We start from the raw sequence: 22,741 nt of genomic DNA on the forward strand, positions 1-22,741 counted from the left end.
AGTTTAAAATTGGTTAAGACTTGTTTTGTGGCTGAACATGTGGTCTATCTTGGAAAATGTTCAGCATATACTTGAGAAGAATGTGTAATCTGCTGTTGTTGGAATATTCTGTGTAAATTAGGTCTAACTGACATATAGTATTGTTTATTATTATTATTTTTCCTTCTTTTCCTAAGTGAGAGGAGGGGAGATAGAGAGACAAACACATTGTCCCAACCGGGATCCACCCAGCAACCCCTGTTTGGGGCTGATGCTCTGCCCATCTGGGGCCATGCTTGCAACTGAGCTATTTTTAGTGCCTGAGGTGGAGGCTCCATGGAGCCATCCTCAGTGCCTGGGGCCAATGTACTCAAATCAAATCGAGCCATGGCTACAAGAGAGGAAGGGGGGCGGGGAGCAGAAGGTTGCTTCTCCTGTGTGCTCTGACTGGGAATTAAACCTGGGACATCCACATGCTGGGCCAATTCTCTACCACTCAGCCAACTAGCCAGGCCTAGTGTTGTTTAAGAATGATCTTTTGTCTAGTTGTATCCATAACTGAAAGTGAGTTATCAAACTACTACTGTTGTATTGCTGTCTGTTTTGCCCTTCATTTTTTGTCAATGATTGCATCACATATTTGGTAAAATATTGTTATTAATAACATAAAAGGCTTGGAGTCAAAATATTTCCTGTAAGAAATGACTAGAGTAAGGAATAAAAGGATAGAAGGATATATACAAAATTATAGAATTTTGTGGGTTTTATTAATGTAATTGAATTTTTCTATAATTTACAAAAGTTTAAAAATGAACAGGTGTTCTTAGTATTACATAACAAAAGTTTTTTAAAAAATGAACTATGTACAATATTATAAACTAATTCATGAGCTAGCTAATAACTTTTTCATATTGTTTAAGGCTTTATAAATTACAAAATATTAAGATGCAGAACAAATAACATTTAATTTCTGTTTAAATTTGTCGTTTCTTCATCTTAAATAAGCGGGATTTCAGTGTTAAAAATTTTCAATATCAGGCCTGCCCAAACAATCCAGGCAAATGAGGAAACATCTGTGTCCTCTCATTCTTCATACTTTCTCCTCAATTTACACGATTCATTTTACAATGAAAGATAATCAAAATGTCAAAGTAATTTACTCTTAGATATTCACATATTTTTTAGATAAAAACCACATTCATCTACTACTCCTACTCTTAGTGAACCAAACATCAAAGTAGTTATAAAATAAACTTTAACAAAATTTTTGAGAAACTTTTCAAAGTAATTATTTGGTATGCCTCATATTTATTTTGTACAAATAATTGATTTTTTATTTCATTTTCTGGTTTAAAAATATATCTAGGTTATTTTATATGCATAACCAATTCAATTATTTAGGCTAAATAGAATAGTTTTTAACTGGATTCTTATAATGTCATTGTTGACAAAATGGTTAAATTGGTAATCATGGTCAGATTTTTTTTCAGACATCTACAATACTATTTTTAAAAAATGAATTTTCATAACTACACTGAGATAAACATTCCTTATTTGGAGATTTTACACTTGAGTCTGAGAGACAGGTATTAATCACAAGCAATATTTAAATGTTTTACTTAGAGTAGAAAATTTTTATAGACTTATCTGTTTAGATTACAAATCCCATGACTAAATAATGTCTTTACACCTTCATAAATTGTAACAAAGGTAGGCACATTTCAAAAGTAAACACATTTTCTCAAATACCGAAAAAATACTTAATAAAAAGAAAATACATATGTTTTATCTTCTGGAAAGCAAATATTAGTTAACACTTACTGGACATAGTAGAGAAACTCTTAGGCTGGTTGTGGCTATTTCACTGTCTGGATCTGCAGTCAATTTCTCTTTAACTGACATTCATTGAAGAAAAAAACAAAAACAAGTTTATGAAAGATACATCACTAATGCAAGAAAAAGAACGAACTTAAAATTAGGAACCTTAAAAAAGAACTAAAAAATAATCTTTTCAATTATTTTTCAATCAACTCAATGAAAAGATAAAAATTATAGGGTTTATAATTTCTACAATGAACAAAGAAAGGAAAACAACTGTATATCTATAGACTGACTACATTTCCTGTAAGTTTCCTGTTTCTCATCCACACAGCAAAAACTGCATTACAATAACATAAAGGAAACTTCTATAGCAGGTTGACATATTTAACTGATGGCAGATCCGTTTTCTTTTATAACTCTTTTAAACTATTATCAATATTATTTTAAAAGAAATTAATAAATAGTGACTATAAAAGTAACATTTACAAATTTCCCCAAAGTTCAGATACCAAAATTTTATTTACAAACACATTAATTCAAATTATAAAAAGAAATTTCAGTTGCTTTTTTACCACATAATTATTTGAGCCATACTTTTATTTATCCATAAATTAATTATGTTATACCTTGGGTAAATCAACCCTCCTCTCTGAGCTCAATGTTATTTCTAGCAAAATAAGAACCCACACTAGATAATCTCTAAATCTTTTCAGTTCAAAATTCCAGTGGATCTTAAGAAACAAGTCACCAGCAATTTCACTTTTAATAGCTATTCTGTTACTCCAATATACCAAGGACCATTATACTTCTCACCTGGAAACCTGAGTCATCTGTTACTCCTAAAAACTGTAACTTAGAACTTCAACATAAAAAGTGAGACTGCAAATGCCTAAATATAATATTCTAATAACTTTAGAACTGGTCCACAATAACTAAAGTCTTTTTGTGGAAGGGGGGTACCCCACATAGAAGGGCTGTGTACATAGCAAATCACAGAATTTAGAGCACAATTAAGTGTGTCCACATAAACATATATATAGTGAAGAAAATGGGGAGAGGAAAAAAGTACTCAGACAAAGAAGAATGATTTTAGAGAAGACGTCTACATGATGACAACCATTTATGGGAATTAAGTATCCTGCCTTTATTAAACATGATCATTATATAGTCTATATTTTTTGAGATGATCCATATGTTATATATTCCACCCAAATGTCTTCATAAATCAGTGAATTTCAACTAAGATGTACATCAGAATTACCGATAAAGTTTTCTAATTTTTAACTTCCCTCTGAATCAAAAAGGAGAAGAGGGACACCAATGGGTAGTTTTTAAAAAGCTGCTGATGTGATTCTGATGGTAAACTAAAAAGTTATTTCAGGGCCTGGAAATTCCAAATTTTTAAATCTATATAACTTACAGGCTGCCTCACAGCTGAAAAGGCATAAAATCCCTAGGTTGTAGTTTGGAAAATACAGTTGTCATACCACTTATGCTAATATCATGTAAATTATAAAAGATATGCTTTTGCTATTATAGACCCAATCTTAGTCAACTCTCATAAAGACACATTTAACAAATAATATATTTTTAAGAATCATTCTGTTATTATTACTATTTTGAGAGACAGACAGACAAGGAGAGAGATGAGAAGCATCAATTCTTCATTGCAGCTCCTTAGTTGTACATTGCTTGCTTTCTCATACATGCCTTGACCAGGGGGCTCCAGCTGAGTCAGTGACCCAATCAATGCTCAAGCCAGCAACCTCAGGATTTTGAACCTGGGACCTAACTATCCCAGGTTGATGCTATATTCACTGCACCACTGCCTGGTCATGTGCAAACAGAATTCTACTGTGATTACCAAGTATTCTATATGCCTTCACCAAACATTAGTCAAGCACCTACCCTACACACAACAACAGGAACAGTAACTGACTTTAGATTTTGTCTGTTTGAACTGCCACTTAATGAAGAAATACAATCGATCATAATATAAGCCTTCTGTAAAACAAAGTTCAATGGTTAGGGAAACTGAAACTGGAAAGGCAATCTGAGGTGGTAGAAAGCTTTATTTCCAAACTTAGGGGTAAAGCATTCAAGTATTTCACCATTAACTATAATATTAGCTAAAGGCTTTTTTTTTTTGTATTTTTCTGAAGCTGGAAATGGGGAGAGACAGTCAGACAGACTCCCACATGCGCCCGACCGGGATCCACCCGGCACGCCCACTAGGGGCGACGCTCTGCCCACCAGGGGGCGATGCTCTGCCCCTCCGGGGTGTCGCTCTGCTGCAACCAGAGCCACTCTAGCGCCTGAGGCAGAGGCCAAGGAGCCATCCCCAGCGCCCGGGCCATCTTTGCTCCAATGGAGCCTCCGCTGCGGGAGGGGAAGAGAGAGACAGAGAGGAAGGGGGGGGGTGGAGAAGCAAATGGGCGCTTCTCCTGTGTGCCCTGGCCGGGAATCGAACCCGGGTCCCCCGCACGCCAGGCTGACGCTCTACTGCTGAGCCAGCCGGCCAGGGCCTAAAGGCTTTTTATAAATACCCTTTATTACACAGAGACTGTTCTCATCTCTATTTTTCTGAGAGTTTTATCATGGACGAATATTGAATTTCAAATGTCTTTCCTGCATCTATGCAGATGGTCATATGATCTTTTTCTTTTTGAGTTTCTTGAGAAGGTGAATTATACCAACTGATTTTAAAATGTTGTATCAACCTAATATTCCTGGAATAAGTTTTATTTTGTCAAAACAATTCTGGAAAAGAAAACAGCAAAGTTGGAAGACCAATTCCAAGACTTACTATCAAGCTATAGTAATCAAGACTATGCTGTTGGCTAAGAATAGATATATAGGCCTGACCAGGCAGTGGCGCAATGGATAGAGAGTCAGACAGGGAGGCAGAGGACCCAGGTTTGAGACCCTGAGGTCATCGGCTTGAGCACGGGCTCATCTGGTTTGAGCAAGGCTCACCAGTTTGAGTCCAAGGTCACTGGTTTAAGCAAGGGGTCACTCGGTCTGCTGTAGCTCCCCAGAGTCAAGGCACATACGAGAAAGCAATCAATGAACAACTAAAGTGTCACAACAAAGAATTGATGCTTCTCATCTCTCTCCCTTCCTTTTTATCTGTCCCTCTCTCTATCTCTGTCATCAAAAAAAAGGGGTCCATAAATAACATACAACTATGGTCAACTGGTTTTGGAGAAATGAGCCAAGCTAATTAAATGGAAGAAAAGATAAGTTTTTTCAACAAACATTGGAACAACTGAGTATCTATATGGGGAACCATGAATCTCTAACCTTACTGCATTATATACTAACATTAATTTAAAAAGTACAAAGTATAAAAAAGAAATGGAGAAAAGCTCTGAAAGTTTTCTCCAAAAAAGCTAGAAGGATGGTTCAATTTAGCATGTGAACAGATGCTTAACATTATTAATCATCAGTAAAATGCAAATTAAAACTACAATGAGTGTTATATGAAAGGAGAGGAGGTCAGCACTTCCCTTGACAAGGATGGAAGAGGTTCTCAGGCCTAAGGACATGCATACAGTCAAAACTATAATGAGATACCACTACAAACTGACCAGAATGGCCAAAATCAAAACAGTCTGACAATACAAAGTGCTAGTGAGGATGGGGAACAATTCAAAATCTCATGCATCGTTGGTGGGAAGGAGAAAATAGTATATGCACTTTAGAAGACACTACTAATCAGTTATCATGTGGCACTACCATACACTTATCATGTGAGCCAATAACTGCTATCCTAAATATTTACCCAAGAGACATGAAAATGTCTATAAAATTGGGATATCCATATTCAAAATGTAAATGTTTTTTAAGCAGCTTCATTCATGACAGCACAAAACTGGAAACAATCTAAATGTATGTCAACTGATAAATGGGTGAACAAATTATGGTATGGATAAATGGAATACTACTCAGTAACAAGAGGAATGAACTACATGGATGAACTTCAAAAGCATTATACTAAGTGATACCCTGGCCAGGTGGCTCAGTTGATAGGGTATCATCCCAGAGTGCCGAGGTCGTGGGTTCGATCCTCAGTCAGGGCACATATGGAAAGCAACATGTAAGTGCACAACTAAAAGGAATAACTAAGTGGAACAATGAATTAATGCTTCTCTTTCTCTTTCTCTCTCTCTCAAATCAATGAAAAATAAAAATAAAATATAAAGGCATTATACTAAGTAAAATAAGCCAGACAGAAGAGGGTACATGCTCTATAGCATTTCAAATATCTGACATTCTGTAAAAGACAAAACTACAGACACCGGAATCCTATCAATGATTATGGGAACGGGAGGTAAAAGAATGAGATGGACTGCAAAGAGCCCTGGGGTGAAGGATGTTCTATATTTTGATTATGACAGTGGTTCATGATTTCATATACCTGTCAAACTCATCAAACTGTACACTTAAAAAAGTCAATTTTTATTGCTTGTAAACTATACTTTAATAAATATAGCTGAAAAAAAGAAAAAATTACTACATTTAATTTAATCACAAAAAAGTATGGAAGAAATATAAAGTAAATACTTATTCTTTGTAGGCAAGGGAATACAATTTTATAACAAGACATAATATTCATTCTGTTGCATCAACCAAAACATGAGAAGTCTTCTGGAAGTTAAAGTTTTCTTATGCCATTTGAATTGCAGTGGTAACAGTATTTTATTATATGACCTATAATAATATTACATCTAGACACATTTAAAATTAATCTTTTAAAAAGTCCTGTTGTCACAAACTGTAAGAGTTAACTGCTAGTCACATGAGGCTACATTTAAATTTAAATTAACTAAAATTTAAAACTCAGTTCCTCAGTTGCACTAGCCATATTTAAGTGCTCAATAGCTACATGTTGCTGGTGGCTACCATATGGGACAGCACAAATGTAGAACATTTCCAGCATCACAGATTGTTCTATTAGGCAGTGCTGTTCTAAGTTTGTTTTCTAAAAATAATTTCTATCTTTTCTTTTTCTTTTTCTTTCTTTCTTTCTTTTTTTTTTTACAGAGACAGAGAGAGGGATAGACAGGGATAGACAGACAAAACAGAGAGATGAAAAGCATCAATCATTAGTTTTTTGTTGCGACACCTTGGTTGTTCATTGATTGCTTTCTCACATGTGCCTTGACCTTGGGTCCAAGCTGGTAAGCTTTGCTCAAACCAGATAAGCCCGCACTCAAGCTGGCAACCTCGGGGTCTTGAACCTGGGTCCTTGGCATCCCAGTCTGATGCTCTATCCACTGCGCCACCGCCTGGACAGGTTCTATCCTTTCTTTCTTTTTTTTTTTTTTCTTTTTTGTATTTTTCTGAAGCTGGAAACGGGGATAGACAGTCAGACAGACTCCTGCATGCACCCGACCGGGATCCACCAGGAGGCGTCGCTCTGCCCACCAGGGGGCGATGCTCTGCCCCTCCGGGGTGTCGCTCTGTCACGACCAGAGCTACTCTAGCGCCTGGGGCAGAGGCTAAGGAGCCATCCCCAGGGCCCGGGTCATCTTTGCTCCAATGGAGCCTCGCTGCGGTAGGGGAAGAGAGAGACAGAGAGGAAGGAGAAGGGGAGGGGTGGAGAAGCAGATGGGCGCTTCTCCTGTGTGCCCTGGCCGGGAATTGAACCCAGGACTTCTGCACGCCAGGCCGACACTCTACCACTGAGCCAACCGGCCAGGGCCACTCTATCCTTTCTTAACATTAGATTATTTTGTATCCAGCCTTTTAGAATTAAAGCTGAAACGTATTAAGTCCAATATTTCATTTATTTATTTAGTTGTTTTTTTATTGCTTTGAGAGAGAGCGCGCGCATTAGAGAGAGAGAAAAATCAAGAGAGTAGCATCAGCTTGTTGTTTCGTTTAGTTGTACCACTTGGCTGTATACTCCATGGCTACTCATCTCTGCCTTGACTAGGGTCAAACCTGCAGCCTCTGGCGTACCAGGGCAACACTTTGGTCACTGAGCCACCCAGCCAGGGCCCAAAAGTTCATTCTCTAGGCAAGGAAACCAAGGTAGAGACCTGATTTTTACTCTAAGTCTCTTTTCACAATTTATTGCAACAAAAATCTTAAGATCTACTATGTGTTGGGCACTGGACTAAGCACTAGGAATTCAAAGAAAAATAAGATTAAATTTCTGCCCAAAGGGACTCCCAGTCTAGTAGGGAATAAAGATGCTGACAAGAGTATGTTCCAGAAGCCAGCTGAAAGTCAACTTATCTTAGTCTGGGTTCTTAAGTAACCTGTGGAAAAAGTAAAACCTGAAGGATAACCGGAGTTAGGCACAGGAGGCCACAGGGAAGTTCTGAGGCATTGAGAACAATACTGGTAAAGTACTGGAGAAAAAGAAGAGAATTCATTATTTTTGAAGTATAAAGTTTGAGAAGAAGAGTAAATACAGATGATATTGAAAAGTAGTAAGCAGGTGACACATCATGGAAGGCTGCACATGTCACTCTAACGAAGTTGGGGAGTTTTCATTCCACTGGTGTTAAGAATGCATGGATTGCAAGGGGAGGTAAGATGAGATCTGTGTTAATCAGTTAGGGTACTACCAGAGGAGATATGAAGAGAGGAGCCAGGAAAGGAGAGAAATATGTTATTTAAGAAAAGGTTTTTAAAATAAAGGCAGGACATAAGAGCTTAAACAAGAACAGTGATGGTAGGGAGAGAGAAAGGACAGCTTTGAGAAATATTTAGGGTGTAAGTTTGATAGAACTTGGAGAGTTCAGTTTTAAATACTTAAATTTGGAAACCAGTGGAATGTTTCAATGAAGGCAGTTAGCTATACATATCTAGAGCTGTAATTTAGGGGGAGGGGGCCCAGGGTGAAGATATGTATTTGAGAATTGGTGCTAGTTTAAAACACAAAAGTGAATGTGATTATCTCAATGGAAAGTATGCACAAAGTGGCCCAAGAATGAAACCCCAGGGAAAGCAAACATTTAGCATGCTTCCCTTAAGAGAATCCACTGAAGGCAAATACTGAGAAGTAATACAGAAGAGGATTTCAAGGAGAATGTGGTTGGTATAAAACAAAGCAAAAATATCCAAGATGAAAACTGAAAAGATAAACTTTAAATTTGGGGATCAGACTGTTGCTTTGTGACATCTACAAGAACAGTTTTAGTGAAACAATGGAGTTAAAAGATCACAATGGCCTGACGAGGCGGTGGCGCAGTGGATAGAGCGTCGGACTGGGATGCGGAGGAGCCAGGTTTGAGACCCCGAGGTTGCCAACTTGAGGGCGGGCTCATCTGGTTAGAGCAAGAGCTCACCAGCTTGGACACAAGATCGCTGGCTCGGGCAAGGGGTTACTCAGTCTGCTGAAGGCCTGCGGTCAAGGCACACATGAGAAAGCAATCAATGAACAACTAAGGTGTTGCAATGCGCAACAAAAAACTAATGATTGATGCTTCTCATCTCTCCATTCCTGTCTGTACCTGTCTATCCCTCTCTCTGGCTCTGTAAAAAAAAAAAAAAAAAAAAAAAAAAAAAGAAAGATCACAATGGGTTGTAGTGAGGAGGCAGAAAGAGCAAGTATAGGCTACTCTTCAAAGAAACTAGAATGAGAACAATAGGAGGAACCCAGAGCACTACCTAGAGAGTGACTTATTTTTGTATATTTTAAAGTATGAAAAAACCTGACAGGGACAGTTGACAGAAAAAGCCTGTCTAGAGGGAGGAACTGAAAATACAGGGCAGAGAGCAGTTAAATGATGAAGTCAGGTCTCTTAATCCTGTTTCTGAGCATCTCGTTCTGGATGTCTCATGGACATCTCAAATACCGAAGTCTAAGAATGCACTCTGGAGAGATTGAGCAGAATAGAAAGACAGAGAGAGAGAAACTCATAGACTAGACATTACTGTGGTGATTGCCATAGGGAAGAGGGAGTGGGGGAGCTAGAGGAGGGCAAAGGGGGATAAATGGTGATGGAAGAAGACTTGACAGGATAGTGAACACACAATACAGTGTACAGATGATGTATTGTGGAATTATGCACCTGAAACCTGTCTAATTTTGTTAACCAGTGTCACCCCAATAAATTCAATAAAAGAAAGAAAAAAAAGAACACACTCTAACCCTTCTCCTGCGACTTGATCTTTTCCAGTTTTCCATTTCAGTAAATAGCACTACAGTACCACGAAACCTGGTGCTTACGAAGCCTAGATCTCCTCCATGACCTCTTCTTTTTCTTCCTCCTCACATGCAATCCACCACCATTTCCACCCTTCAGCACTTCTCAAAATGTCAACTTTTCTCTACTCCCATCATTATTACCTCAGTTTCATGATACCATCATCTCTTTTCTGTGCAATAGGCTCCTAACTGGCCTCATTGCATCAGCCTCACCACACCTCCTCAATTCAGTCATTGAAATGACCTTTCTTTGCCCAGTCTGATCGTGTCACTCTGCTTAAAAGTCCTTTAAGGGTTTTCTATCATCTGTCTTTCTAAGGGTTTTCTATCTTCTATTGCCTATATGACTTTACCCTATAGTTATCTCTCTGGCCACTCTCCCCCTTTGTTCTCTCCACTCCAGTGCCACTGGCCTTGTCTGTTGGCATATCCCCCTTCCTCTTGGAACTTAACTCCTCATCCTTATAATCTTGTGTTACCTCCAAAGTTCCCTGTCTTTCTACTTTAAGGTAGTGGTCCTCAACCCCTGGGCCGCGGACCAGTACCGGTTCGTTGGCCATTTGGTACCGGTCCACAGAGAAAGAATAAATAAATTACATTATTTCCATTTTATTTATATTTAAGTCTGAACGATGTTTTATTTTTTTAAAATGACCAGATTCCCTCTGTTACATCTAAGACTCACTCTTGACACTTGTCTCGTAAGTTCGACAATTATATTTAAAAATGCCAGTTTTTACTCCGGTCGCCTAATTTTATTTTGTGCATTTATCCATCCCACCCTAAAGGCCAGTCCGTGAAAATATTTTCTGACATTAAACCAGTCCGTGGCCCTAAAAAGGTTGGGGACCACTGCTTTAAGGCACATGTCACAACTGTAATTCATTAGTGACTTGTGCAATCATTTAATTCTGTCTTTGCTCCAGACTGCAAACTTCTGGGAGATGCAGAGGTTCTGGGTATCTTGTTTAATGCTAAATTCCCCTGTGCATGAAAAATAGTACTCTCAATATAATTTCTTGAGTGAGAATAATAAATGAATAAAAGATTTAACTTTGAGCAGGAAAAGAGACATTCCTCTTGAGACTGAAGAAAATAAAGTTAGGTTGGGTACAGGTGCAGATACACGAATTAGTTATGGTGGCACTAAGATTAAAGACAAAATGGGCAGTTTAGAGAATTCACATCTTGTAACCCTAATTTTCTTGCACTGGCAGTGTGCTGAGAGGAAGAGTAGTGTTTGAGTAAAGTATGGCCAAGGTTTAAAATAACTTTGAAAGGAGGGAGAAGAAACAAGAACCTGACCAAAAGTTAGTGAAGGACTGTCTCTGTGATAGTTGTGAGGGATAACTCAACACAAGATTGAAACCACAGTATAAAAATCTATTAAATCAGCCTGACCAGGCGGTGGTGCAGTGGACAAAGTGTCAGACTGGGACACACAGAACACAGGTTTGAAACCCCGAGGTCGCTGGCTTGAGCAGGATCATAGACATGATTCCATACTATCTACTTTATTCTTTCAAGACGTAATAGTTACCAAAATGACTACTAAAACTTTCTCAGTAGAATTTATTGATAAGGTTAAAAGTGACTCTTATTTATAGATTTGATTCTTCAAAAATATTTGAGAAACCTGCATTTTCTTCTGTCAAGTTAACATAATCTTTTAATTATATAATTTGTTAGGAAAGTGATTTCTTTATACATTGTTAAAAGGCAAACAATCTATTCCAGGGGTCTCCAAACTTTTTACACAGGGGGCCAGTTCACTGTCCCTCAGACCGTTGGAGGGCTACCACATACAGTGCTCCTCTCACTGACCACCAATGAAAGAGGTGCCCCTTCTGGAAGTGCGGCGGGGGCCAGATAAATGGCCTCAGGGGGCCACATGCGGCCCGCGGGCTGTAGTTTGGGGACCCTTAATCTATTCTTTAGTTAGTTACAACAAATGTCTTATTGGTGAAATCTAAATTAATGTTTTTTGTTCCTCAGACCAGTAAGATAAGATATTACTTGCCACAAAAATTCTACCCAATTTGCAAGTATCCTTCACCTCCAGCACAGTATCAGAGATGAAAAAAATAGCTTTGGAATTTAAGCAGCTTTAGGCCTTGGCCAGTGGCTCAGTGGATAGAGAGTCAGCCTGGTGTATTGGTGTCCCGGTTCGATTCTCAGTCAGGGCACAAAGGAGAAGCAACCATCAGCCCCCCCCCCCAGCTAGTGGCTCGATTGGTTCCAGCATAGCTCCTTTGGAGCGTGACAGCCTCAGGCACTAACAGTAGCTTGGTACATGAGCATTGGCCCAACATGGGATTGCTGGGTAGATCCCAATTGGGGCACATGTGGGAGTCTGCCTCACTATCTCCCATCCTCTCACCTGAGGGGAAAAAAAAGAATTTAAGCAGCTTTTGCTGCTTAATAAGGGCTAACAGTAGTTACTTCCAGAAAATAAATTTTAGGCTAACCTTCCTATACTACCTCCAGATGGTGCTACAGCTACAAGTGGAAAAAAGTTAGGAGCTTGAGCAAACAAAGCTTGATTTTTTATTACTATTAAATATAACAGCTTGATCTGCCTTATTTCTTGGTATTACGTCTTCCACACAGGCTCACCTAAATCCAGAAGTCTTTCTGACTAGATGAGATTCTAGCACTATGTGGCAAAAACTAAGAATAACCAGAAATGGATTTTAGCAAGAGTATGAAAAAAAAATTCTTCTTTTGCACTCTCCTTCAAAGCCGATGTCTGATCCTTCTCTTCTCTGGATCCTCCACCATCTTCTTGTCCCTGCCAAAAGGTGCCTCCATGCCCCTAGACCCCAAGCCATTGCTGTCACTCCAGCTCTCCACTGTCTGTCAAGGAATGCCTACTGAGGCATTAGCCAAAAGTGTGCTCCTCTTGACTCAGAATTATTTGCCTTTTTGTTTTGTTTTTTTGTTTTGCTTTGTTTTTTGTATTTTTCTGAAGTTGGAAATGGGGAGGCAGTCAGACAGACTCCTGCATGCGCCCGACCGGGATCCACCCGGCACGCCCACCAGGGGGCGATGCTCTGCCCATCTGGGGTGTCACTCTGCTGCAACCAGAGCCATTCTAGCGCCTGAAGCAGAGGCCATAGAGCCATTCTCAGCACCCGGGCCAACTCTGCTCCAATGGAGCCTTGGCTATGGGAGAGGAAGAGACAGAGAGGAAGGAGAGGGGGAGGGGTGGAGAAGCAGATGGACGCCTCTCCTGTGTGCCCCGGCCGGGAATCAAACCTGGGACCCCTGCACGCCAGGCGGATGCTCTACCACTGAGCCAACCGGCCAGGGCTGGTTTTGTTTTTTAAGTGAGAGAAACAGACAGACAGGAAGAGAAAGAGATGAGAAGCATTAACTCATAGTTGTGTCACTTTAGTTATTCACAGTAATTGCTTCTCATATGTGCCTTGACCAGGGGGTTAGGGGGGGTGGCACCTGCCAAGCCAGTGACCCTTGCTCAAGCAGGTGACCTCAGGGTTTTGAACCTGGGACCTCAGCAACTCAGGCTGATGCTCTCTTCACTGCACCACCACTAGTTAGGCAGAATTATTTGCCTTTTTAAAAATCCCCTTTAATACAGAAAAATCCTTCAATGAACTACTGTGGATATACTGATATTCAGAGGTAGTAGGTTCTTTTATTCTGGCCTAGAAGCAGATTAGAAAAAAGATAAAATCTATGCCACAAAGGAAAATAAGAGAGAAGTTAGCCTTTACCTTTTTCTACCAGAGTGTTTCTACCACAAATCTGATAGTGGGTTTCATCAATCAATTCACATCAAGAATCCTTGAATAGCTAGCTAACTCGTGCCTGTAAACGTTTTGTTCCCTAAGCACCTAGCCCCATTTCCAAGTCCATCCATGAAGATCTCTCACAGAGAACAGAAAAGAACAGCCTTTCCTTAGTACACCTCTTCGGAAAGGCTGCTAAACTCTGGCATTAATCCTCAAAAACTGAGGCCAGACAGTCAACTTGCAGACCTTACTATACCTCAAATTCAACATGACAAAATGAACGACCCAGTTACTCATACCTATAAACCCAGACTTTGCGGGGGGGAGGAGGGGGGGTTAAGAAACCATATGGTACAAATCTCTTGTTAGAGACGAGGAATATGAGTGACTTGTCCAAGACCATATAATTGAGTGGCAGCAAAACCTACTTCATTATTATTTCTACCAACCCACTCTCTTTATACTTTGTTAATGTAGGGATGTAGTCATCCCATATCCCTGTATATTTTTCCAGAGTAAACCTTAAATATAATTCTCATGAAATATATGTGAAGATTTCCTTCCTATCTCCTAGAATTTCTTAAACATTTACTTTATGAAGCTTTAGTAAAATACACTTCTATATTCATGTACTATTTTTTTACACAGTTAATTTTAAGATCAGCAAAATGCAGATTATTAAATTTAGGTCATGACAAAGAAATTACTCAAGTCTTGATCTACTGTAGCTCATAAAACAAAGTTTTCAGTGTTTTTAATCTTCTATGATAAACTCTAAAAAAAAAAAACCACCTAAAATTTCTTGAGCTGAGAAAGTACTACTCTGTAAGCTTTACCAAAACAGTTCAGCTACACAAATGAAATAAGTTTAGCATACGTACTTAAAGCTCTAGAATGATCCGGATTCCTTATTCCCTTTGCTCGTAACCTCTGAAGAAGAACTGTTGAGGACAACTGTTTTACAAGATATACTGCCATGGAATAGTTCTGGAAAAAAAGAGATGTAGAAAACAAACAACACATGTAAGTAAATAGTACATCTATTTCAATCCCACAGTGTTAGGGAAAGAAAATTAACACCTGTCAAAACACCTACTACGTGCCAAGCACTATCTTAGGTGTTTTCATGAACAGAAATTAATTTAATCCTACCCCAAAAGCTGCTGAGGCGGTCATAAACCTACTTTGATGGATGAGGAAAGTGAAGTATAGAAAAGTAAAAGAACTTGCCCTAATTTTGCAACTTCCAAGTGATAAAGCCAGGTCTCTCATGCTTCTCTATTACCTGGTTACCTATGCTTGAAGCTAATCAATTTAAAACACTTATATAAAAGAACACTATTGGCCCTGGTCAGTTGGCTCAACAATAAAGTGTCAGCCCCACGTGGAAGTCCCAGGTTCGATTCCTAGTCAGGGCACACAGGAGAAGTGAATATCTGCTTCCCTACCCCCCCCCTTCTCTCTCTCTTTCTCTCGCTTTCCCTCTGCAGTCATGGCTTGAATGGTTTGAGCAAGTTGGCCCTGGGCACTGAGGATAGGTCCATGGCCTCACCTCAGGCACTAAAATTAGCTCAGTTGCTGAGCAACAGAGCAGCAGCCTTAGATGGGCAAAGCATTGCCCCATAGGGGGCTTGAGAGGTGAATCTCAGTTGGGGTACATGCAAGAGTTTGTCTCTCTACCTCCTGCCCCTCACTTAACAAAATAAACTAGCAAACAAAAAAATAAATAAAAGAACACTATAACAACTAAATATAAACTAATGCTAATAAGCCAAAGTTGTCATGAATCATAATTAGGAGGTAATAGATATATGTAAAATAGTTACTTAAAAATTACAAATTAGAGTGCCTACTTAACTACACCTAATTTTATCTCTATGCCTTTAAGTAGTTCTTAAAAGACCCTACCTGTTCCATTATAACAACAAGCAAAGGGAATATTAAAGGTTTGCAATGAGAAACTGCTAGTTTAGCAAATGAATAGATGAATATGCATTCTTAGCAGAGAGACTACCCAGAGATAAAGAAGGAAAAGGGGGCAAAGAAAATAGTTAATCAATAAGTCAAGGCAGAGTGAAGGGTATGTGGTTGGATAAGAAGAAAAAAGGGCTGAGGCTTATGAAGAGTAAGAGAGAACAAAATGAGAAACCCCACTTCCCATCTGGTACTGGAATCAAGAGGAACATCAAGAGATTTGAAAAGAAGCCAAAGAAAAAAGTCACTGGCATCTTCTATCTTACACTTACATACAGTTTTTGAAGCACTTGACATATGCTGTCTACTTTATTTAAACCTCACAGAAGGCCTATAAGAAATCAGTAGGAGCCTGACCAGGCGGTGGCACAGTGGATAGAGCATTGGACTGGGATGCCGAAGACCCAGGTTCAAGACCCCAAGGTCACCAGCTTGAGCGCAGGCTCATCTGGCTTGAGTAAAAGCTCACCAGCTTGAACTCAAGGTCGCTGGCTCGAGCAAGGGGTTACTTGGTCTGCTGAAGGCCTGCGGTTAAGGCACATATGAGAAAGTAATCAATGAACAGCTAAAGTGTCCCAACAAAAAACTGATGATTGATTCTTCTCATCTCTCTCCGTTCCTGTCTGTCTGTCCCTATCTATCCCTCTCTCTGACTCTCTGTCTCTGGAAAAAAAGAAAAGAAAAGAAATCAGTAGGATAAGTATTTTTCTAAGTGAATGGTTGATGAAACAGAAGCACAAAAACGTAAGTAATCTGCTCATGATCATGCATGTGCTTGGTGATAAAGCCAGCACTAAAAGCCAAGAAGAGTAGGAACATCAGGAGAATGGACTTAACTGGCCACAGCTGGTATAGTTCTCCACAGTTCTTGCTTTCATACACCCTGTTTACTTTGACTCTCTTAACCCAGTTTGTCCAACAAACACTTCAATTTTCAGTTACTTTCACAATTTAAAAAATGCTTTCCCCTCTTTTTGCAACAAGAAAAATACCCTACAATACCCTCTGAAAGGTCAGTTTTTCATTTAGAATTCAGAAACCTATCCATGTTCACATGTTACACATGTTATGGGGGGGAAATGAAGTATAAAAGCTAATTTACTTTCATTAATAAATTTAATAATTGAGGAGCAAATAACCTTAAAACTTGCTTAAAGTTTAGAGCATATGACATACTAATATTAAACTAAAAAGCTTTTTAGAAAAAAATGTATTATTCACCTTTATTATTTAATTGTTTCAAATATGATAAAAACTGGAGAAATGCTAATTAACATGAAATTATGTAAGGGAGCTTGAATCTTCAGAACTAGGAATTACCCTAAGGCTTTATATAAAATTTTAAAGAAAGATCAAGTAGAAACCACAGTTACAAGTTCAGTAAAAAGACATGCTCATTCTAGTTAAAGCATGTACAAATAAGAAAAATGAAAAAAAGGCAATAGCACAAAGAACACTGGGTATTAACAAATGCCACTTGTACTGATAATATGGAATTACATTTCATATCATAAAAGAGATTCAGTAGCAAAACCCCCAACATGTAACAGTGACATTAATATCTCTTCTAGGTAGATGACATTATATTGTTGCCACTAGCCATTCAAAGTACTACCTAACTCCAACTATTGATATATAATTACAGTTCACTGATGTTTTTGTCAAAGTCTTCAAAACTGTCTATCAAGTTCACAGGACATTTTCTCTATAATTAAGATATCATCTACTCATTGAGTGCTCTTTATACCAGTATCTAAATAATTTTTCTACAATAAGCATTTAAGAAATGCTAAATGCAGTGACTACCTGATGAGGTAGGATAAGAAGTTACAATAAGCTATCTTTACAAGTTGAATTAAAACTAGTGATTGAAAAACAACCTAGTAAGTTACCTTCTAGGCTTTGAAAAAGAATAATTTTCTTCTAATGTTTTACTTCAAAAAGAAGGTCTCCAACATGTAGATGGGGATCTACACAAAGATCTTACCTTACACGTTAGACCCTCAAATCATTGAATAAACTGTCTTCTTTCAGGGGTATGGAAGGCTTCCCCAGGGATATGGAAAGAGAACCTCCCCCTCTAGTGCTATATGTCAGCACCCATATTTCCCTCCTCTCCCAGTTTCAGTCTTGTTCTCAGTCTACTGTAAACACCTTGGTGTTTACCACATTTCCCTAGTAGGCTAGATTTTTCACACAGACAAAAAATAAACATTTCAACACCATCTACAAAAAGGGGGACCAAAAAGCAGAACCTGCCCTGGCTGGTTGGCTCAGTGGTACAGCGTCGGCCAGGGCACACAGGAGAAGCGCCCATCTGCTTCTCCACCCTTCCCCCTCTCCTTCCTCTCTGTCTCTCTCTTCCCCTCCCACAGCCAAGGCTCCATTGGAGCAAAGTTGGCCCGGGTGCTGAGGATGGCTCTATGGCCTCTGCCTCAGGTGATTGAATGGCTCTGGTTGCAAAAGAGCAATACCTCAGATGGGCAGAGCATCGCCCCCAGTGGGCATGCCGGGTGGATCCCGGTCGGGCGCATGCGGGAGTCTGTCTGACTGCCTCCCCGTTTCCAACTTCAGAAAAGAAAAAAAAAAAAAAAGGCAGAATCTTGGTACACTAGAGGTGAAACATAAAAAAAGACTCAGAAAACCTGATAGGCAAACAAAACAAATATAACCTTGACAGATGTTAAAAAAGATTCTGATAAAATTCAAAATCCATTTCTCACAAAGCTATCCAGTAAGAGGAATATAAGAATACATCATTGATATAATTTAAGTTTTATCCAAAATTAAGTTATTCTAACACTTGATGTTGTAACACTAGTAGTATTCTCATTAACATAAGGAACAAGTGAAGAATGTCCACTAGCACTCATGTTATTTAACATTGTTTTGAAGGTTCTAGCGAGCATAACAGAACAAGAATATATGGCAGTATTAGGATTATTATTATTTGTATAATGATGCATCTCAAACTCAAAATTACCTACCTGGAAATAACAAGAAACCAACTAAAAAGCTACTAGAACCAAAATATGAATTTAGGTATTAAACATTTAATAACTGGCTTTTAAATAAATCAACAATAAATAAGATTTTGAGGAATAATACAGGTCTCATTCTCTGCAACTACTTTTCCAACATGTCCACTCTCATTAAAGTCCCTATGTATTCCCTCACTCTCAGCAGACTTATCTTACTTCCTATCTCCCAAACATAAAAGTCATCAGATCAGAACTCACTCATCTTACCCGCATCAGTCATATACACGTATCCTGTCCTTTAATTCTTTCATTAAATAAAGCTGTCCCTCCTGACTATGCTGCATTATGTACTTCACTATTGATTACCCTTCTCTTTCTCTTCTATACTTAACCTCTTCATCTCAAAAGTGTACCAGCCATCATCTTTAACACATGTTAAAGGTTCTCCCATAAAACACAAAATAACTGAGCACATTTCCCTCCAGCCACACACCTGTAACTCATTAGCTCTACTGCCTCACCTCCACCTGGTCACCATCTGGCTTCCCCTCCCACCATCCACCAAAAGAGCTCATGCTAAATAAAGTCACCTTCGGGTCCTAATCCAAAAGGTATTTTTTAGACTTCACCGTACTTGACTTCTCAGCATCTATTCAATACTGCTCATCATCTCTTTTCTCTTTGAAACTTTCCCCTTGGCTTCTCATCCCACTCTGCACAGTCTGGCCCTTTCTTACCTCTCCAGCCTCATCTTGTTTACTGCTCTCCCCATTCTCTACATTCTAGCCACAACGGCTACCTTCCAGCTCCTTGGAAAGAGATGTGCTCATCACTGCCACAGGGCTGTTGTGCAGGTTGTTTCCTCTGAAACTTGCCTGATTCCTTCTACCCTATTATCAGCTCTTGGCTCAGTAACTACTTTGTCAGAGAAGCCCTGCCTGACCTCTCTCTAGCTCAAATTACCCTTTAATGTAGTCTAAAGTCACCACATAGCTCTCCTTTATAGTATTTACAATAATAAATTCAAAATTTTGTGTGTGATTACCTTGGCCCTGGATCTCAGGCTCCAAAAGAGCAATTAATTTTTTGTTCTTGCTATGGTACAACAGTATAGTACCTGGCACACAGTAAGCATTCAATAAATTTCAAATGATTAGTCAAGAGCTAGGAGCTCATATCATAAAACTGAAATAATCAAAAAAATTCTGAAATTGTTCCAGAATAAGAATGCTACACTAAGAAACAATATTTTTAAAATTCAGAAACACAAGTAAAAATCAAATATATAATAATTGTGGCTTCTGAACCATCACGTATTTATATTAGAACTGTCTGACTAAAAAATGAAAGTAAATTTTTAAATCCACCACACAAATTTATAATGGATTACATATTTAAAGGTTAAATAAGAAACCTCAAAAGTCTAGAAGAAAATATAAACAAATATATTATGTAACCTTGGGAAGGGCAGATAAACTAAGCATTGATGGGAGCTGGGAGGAAAGACTATACAGGAAAAAAACTGGCTCCATAATAAGTTAAATATCTACTCGTTAAATATCCACATAAATAAAAATAAAAAGCAAACAAATTAGAAACAAATATTTACAACATGTGAAAGAAGGTTAAGTCTTAAGATATTAAGAACTCATAAATCAATAATAAAAGAAACCAACAAAGAAAGATATGAATATAATTTTAAAATGTAAATAATCACAAATATTAAAATGTTAAATGTTGGTAATAATAAAAAAATACAGATTAAAGCAATGTGGCACCATTATTTACCTATTAAAATAAGTAAAGATTTTTAAAGAGATAAAACTCAGTGTTGACAGGGTATATAAGTCAATAGGCTTGTGAATAAACACTGAAAGAATTTGTAGAACATCTTTTGGTAAGGCAATTTGTCAATGTACACAATATTTCTTAAAATTCTGCATGTTCTTAAACTCAGCAGTTCCACTTCTGGAAATTTACTCTAAGGAAATTATCACGTCCTTATGCAAAACTATAGCTACTAATATGGCTTTCAAAATGTTCTTTTAACTAGCAATGAATCAATCAGTAAATAAAATAAGTGCTCAACAATAGGGAATAGGCTAAATTATAGCATACTCATATTGGAATATAATTTAGCCATTTAAAATCATGTAGATGAATATGTAATGACAGAGGAAGACATTTATGATAAATTACTGAGGGAAAGTACCATGTTATAAAACAGCAGATACTTCACAATCCCATTTTTTAAATGGGAAAATGTTGAAAATTCATTATGAGAAAAAAATAAGTCCCTTTGCAACTCATTCTATAATATCATTTGCATATAAACTCAGGTAGCCATGAAGATTAACCCTTCCTTATAATACGAAAACCAAGTAGAAAAAACGTTTACTTACTCTTCCAATTTCTGCAGTCCAAGAAACAACAATGGTGTTTGGTACTGTTGTGGACAATCGGACAAGTGAGGTGATATTAATTGGTCGACTAGGTCGCTTTGGTTCCACACCATTTTTAGTTGGTGGAAGATAACCCTAAGGATGAAATATAATTTATTTCTACTTATCTCTACAATCACTTCAATTTCCATTTTAAAAAGCCCCTATATATAAGGTACTAGAATATGTATATATTTCCATTAAAAGTAGAAAAGTAAACATTTATGAGTTTCTCTAAACAACCCTGTAAGTCTCATTACAGTAAGCCTGAGAAAATATTGATGATAGAATTAAAATTTTTTTAAATTAATGAATCAAAATAAATTCATAAAGAGCTCAGGTAAGTATATATATAAGGAATATTTGAAAGTTGACTAATAGCCCCTTCTCTCATCCTGTTTAAGGCACAGCATTCTTCTAATTTTACCACAGGCTGCCAGATGCACATGAATACAGTTGAGGTTTTGTTGAAATAATTCTTTTCCCCAAAACCCAGTACAATACTAAAGCTACCACACCCAACTTCAAGTCCTAGATTTTTGTCTCCATAGCTAATGTCACAGCTGTTAACTGTACATAGTTGGTACATGTGTTTCACTTAGTGAATATATATCTAAAATAAATGTTTTCTTTTCTCTTCCTCTCTCTCTTTCTTTTTTTGAGAGAGAGAGATGAGAAGACCAACTCGTAGTTGCTTCACTTTAGTTGTTCCTTGAATGCTTCTCACACATGCCTTGATATGTTGGAGACCAAGTCAGTGATTGATCCCTTGCTCAAGCCAGCGACCTCGGGACCATACTGATGATCCCACACTCAAGCTGGCAAGCCTGCAATCAAGGCTGCCACCCTGAGGTTTCAACCTGGGGACCTTAGTGTTCTAGGTCAATGCTCTATACACTGGTCCGGCCATAAAGATATTCTCGTAAAAAAAACAACAACTATGATTTATAGTTGTGATGACTTATTTACTACCTGTGTTGGCAATAAATTTTTAAAACTAGCTTTGAGGACTTACTGGAAGGCTGCAAGGTTTTGTATTCACTTTCACACAAAGATTTGGTGGGAAGTGATCTTCTTGTGGACAACTGGTTTCTGATAAACAAAACCTAAACAATAAAGAACAAGTTTAGTCTCCTTTACTAATATGACCTCATCAATATTTTTGTTCAACAGCTAATCTAAAAGACTGCCAAGCTTAAATTAAAAAAAACTATCAAACTATACATTTCACATGATGAATAAGCATATTACACAGGTTTATAATCAATAATTCTATTAATGTAGAGTTTTAATGATCATAATTAGCAACCTATAGTCCAAATAACATTTCCAATCATTTATTTAAGCATGTTCTGAAAGGATAGGGGAGATATACAGTATTTCCCAATTTTATATGCCTGTGAAACATTTTTCTGGGTTTTTAGCAAAATGCTGTATGTCCATCCCCTGGACCTAATTCTATCCACTAATCAAGGTACTCTATTATTTCCTGAGAACAGAAGATGTTGACATTACTTGTATTATATCCAGATGTATTTAGAACACTATTTTAAAAACTCATGAAAATATTTATTTCTAAATTAAATGCATAACCTTTTGGGAAAACCAAGTACAACTATATAA

The 22,741-nt window shown here is 37.9% G+C and overlaps 1 protein-coding gene and 1 pseudogene across 1 annotated transcript in view; one reads left to right on the forward strand and one right to left on the reverse strand.

Moving 5' to 3' along the window:
• Nucleotides 1-22,741, reverse strand: part of PIAS1 (protein inhibitor of activated STAT 1) — a 144,867-nt gene that overhangs the window by 27,531 nt on the left and 94,595 nt on the right. The window contains exons 5-8 of the mRNA XM_066272878.1: nucleotides 22,134-22,224; nucleotides 21,080-21,214; nucleotides 14,604-14,709; nucleotides 1,801-1,874 (exon numbers count right to left, since the gene is read on the reverse strand). Coding sequence (XP_066128975.1) covers nucleotides 1,801-1,874; nucleotides 14,604-14,709; nucleotides 21,080-21,214; nucleotides 22,134-22,224 — 406 coding nt within the window. The remainder of the gene's footprint in view (nucleotides 1-1,800; nucleotides 1,875-14,603; nucleotides 14,710-21,079; nucleotides 21,215-22,133; nucleotides 22,225-22,741) is intronic.
• Nucleotides 5,276-5,390, forward strand: LOC136336721 (U6atac minor spliceosomal RNA; annotated as a pseudogene).

The sequence above is a fragment of the Saccopteryx bilineata genome, chromosome 4 (assembly GCF_036850765.1).
Source record: "Saccopteryx bilineata isolate mSacBil1 chromosome 4, mSacBil1_pri_phased_curated, whole genome shotgun sequence".
In the NCBI taxonomy this organism is placed as follows: Eukaryota; Metazoa; Chordata; class Mammalia; order Chiroptera; family Emballonuridae; genus Saccopteryx; species Saccopteryx bilineata.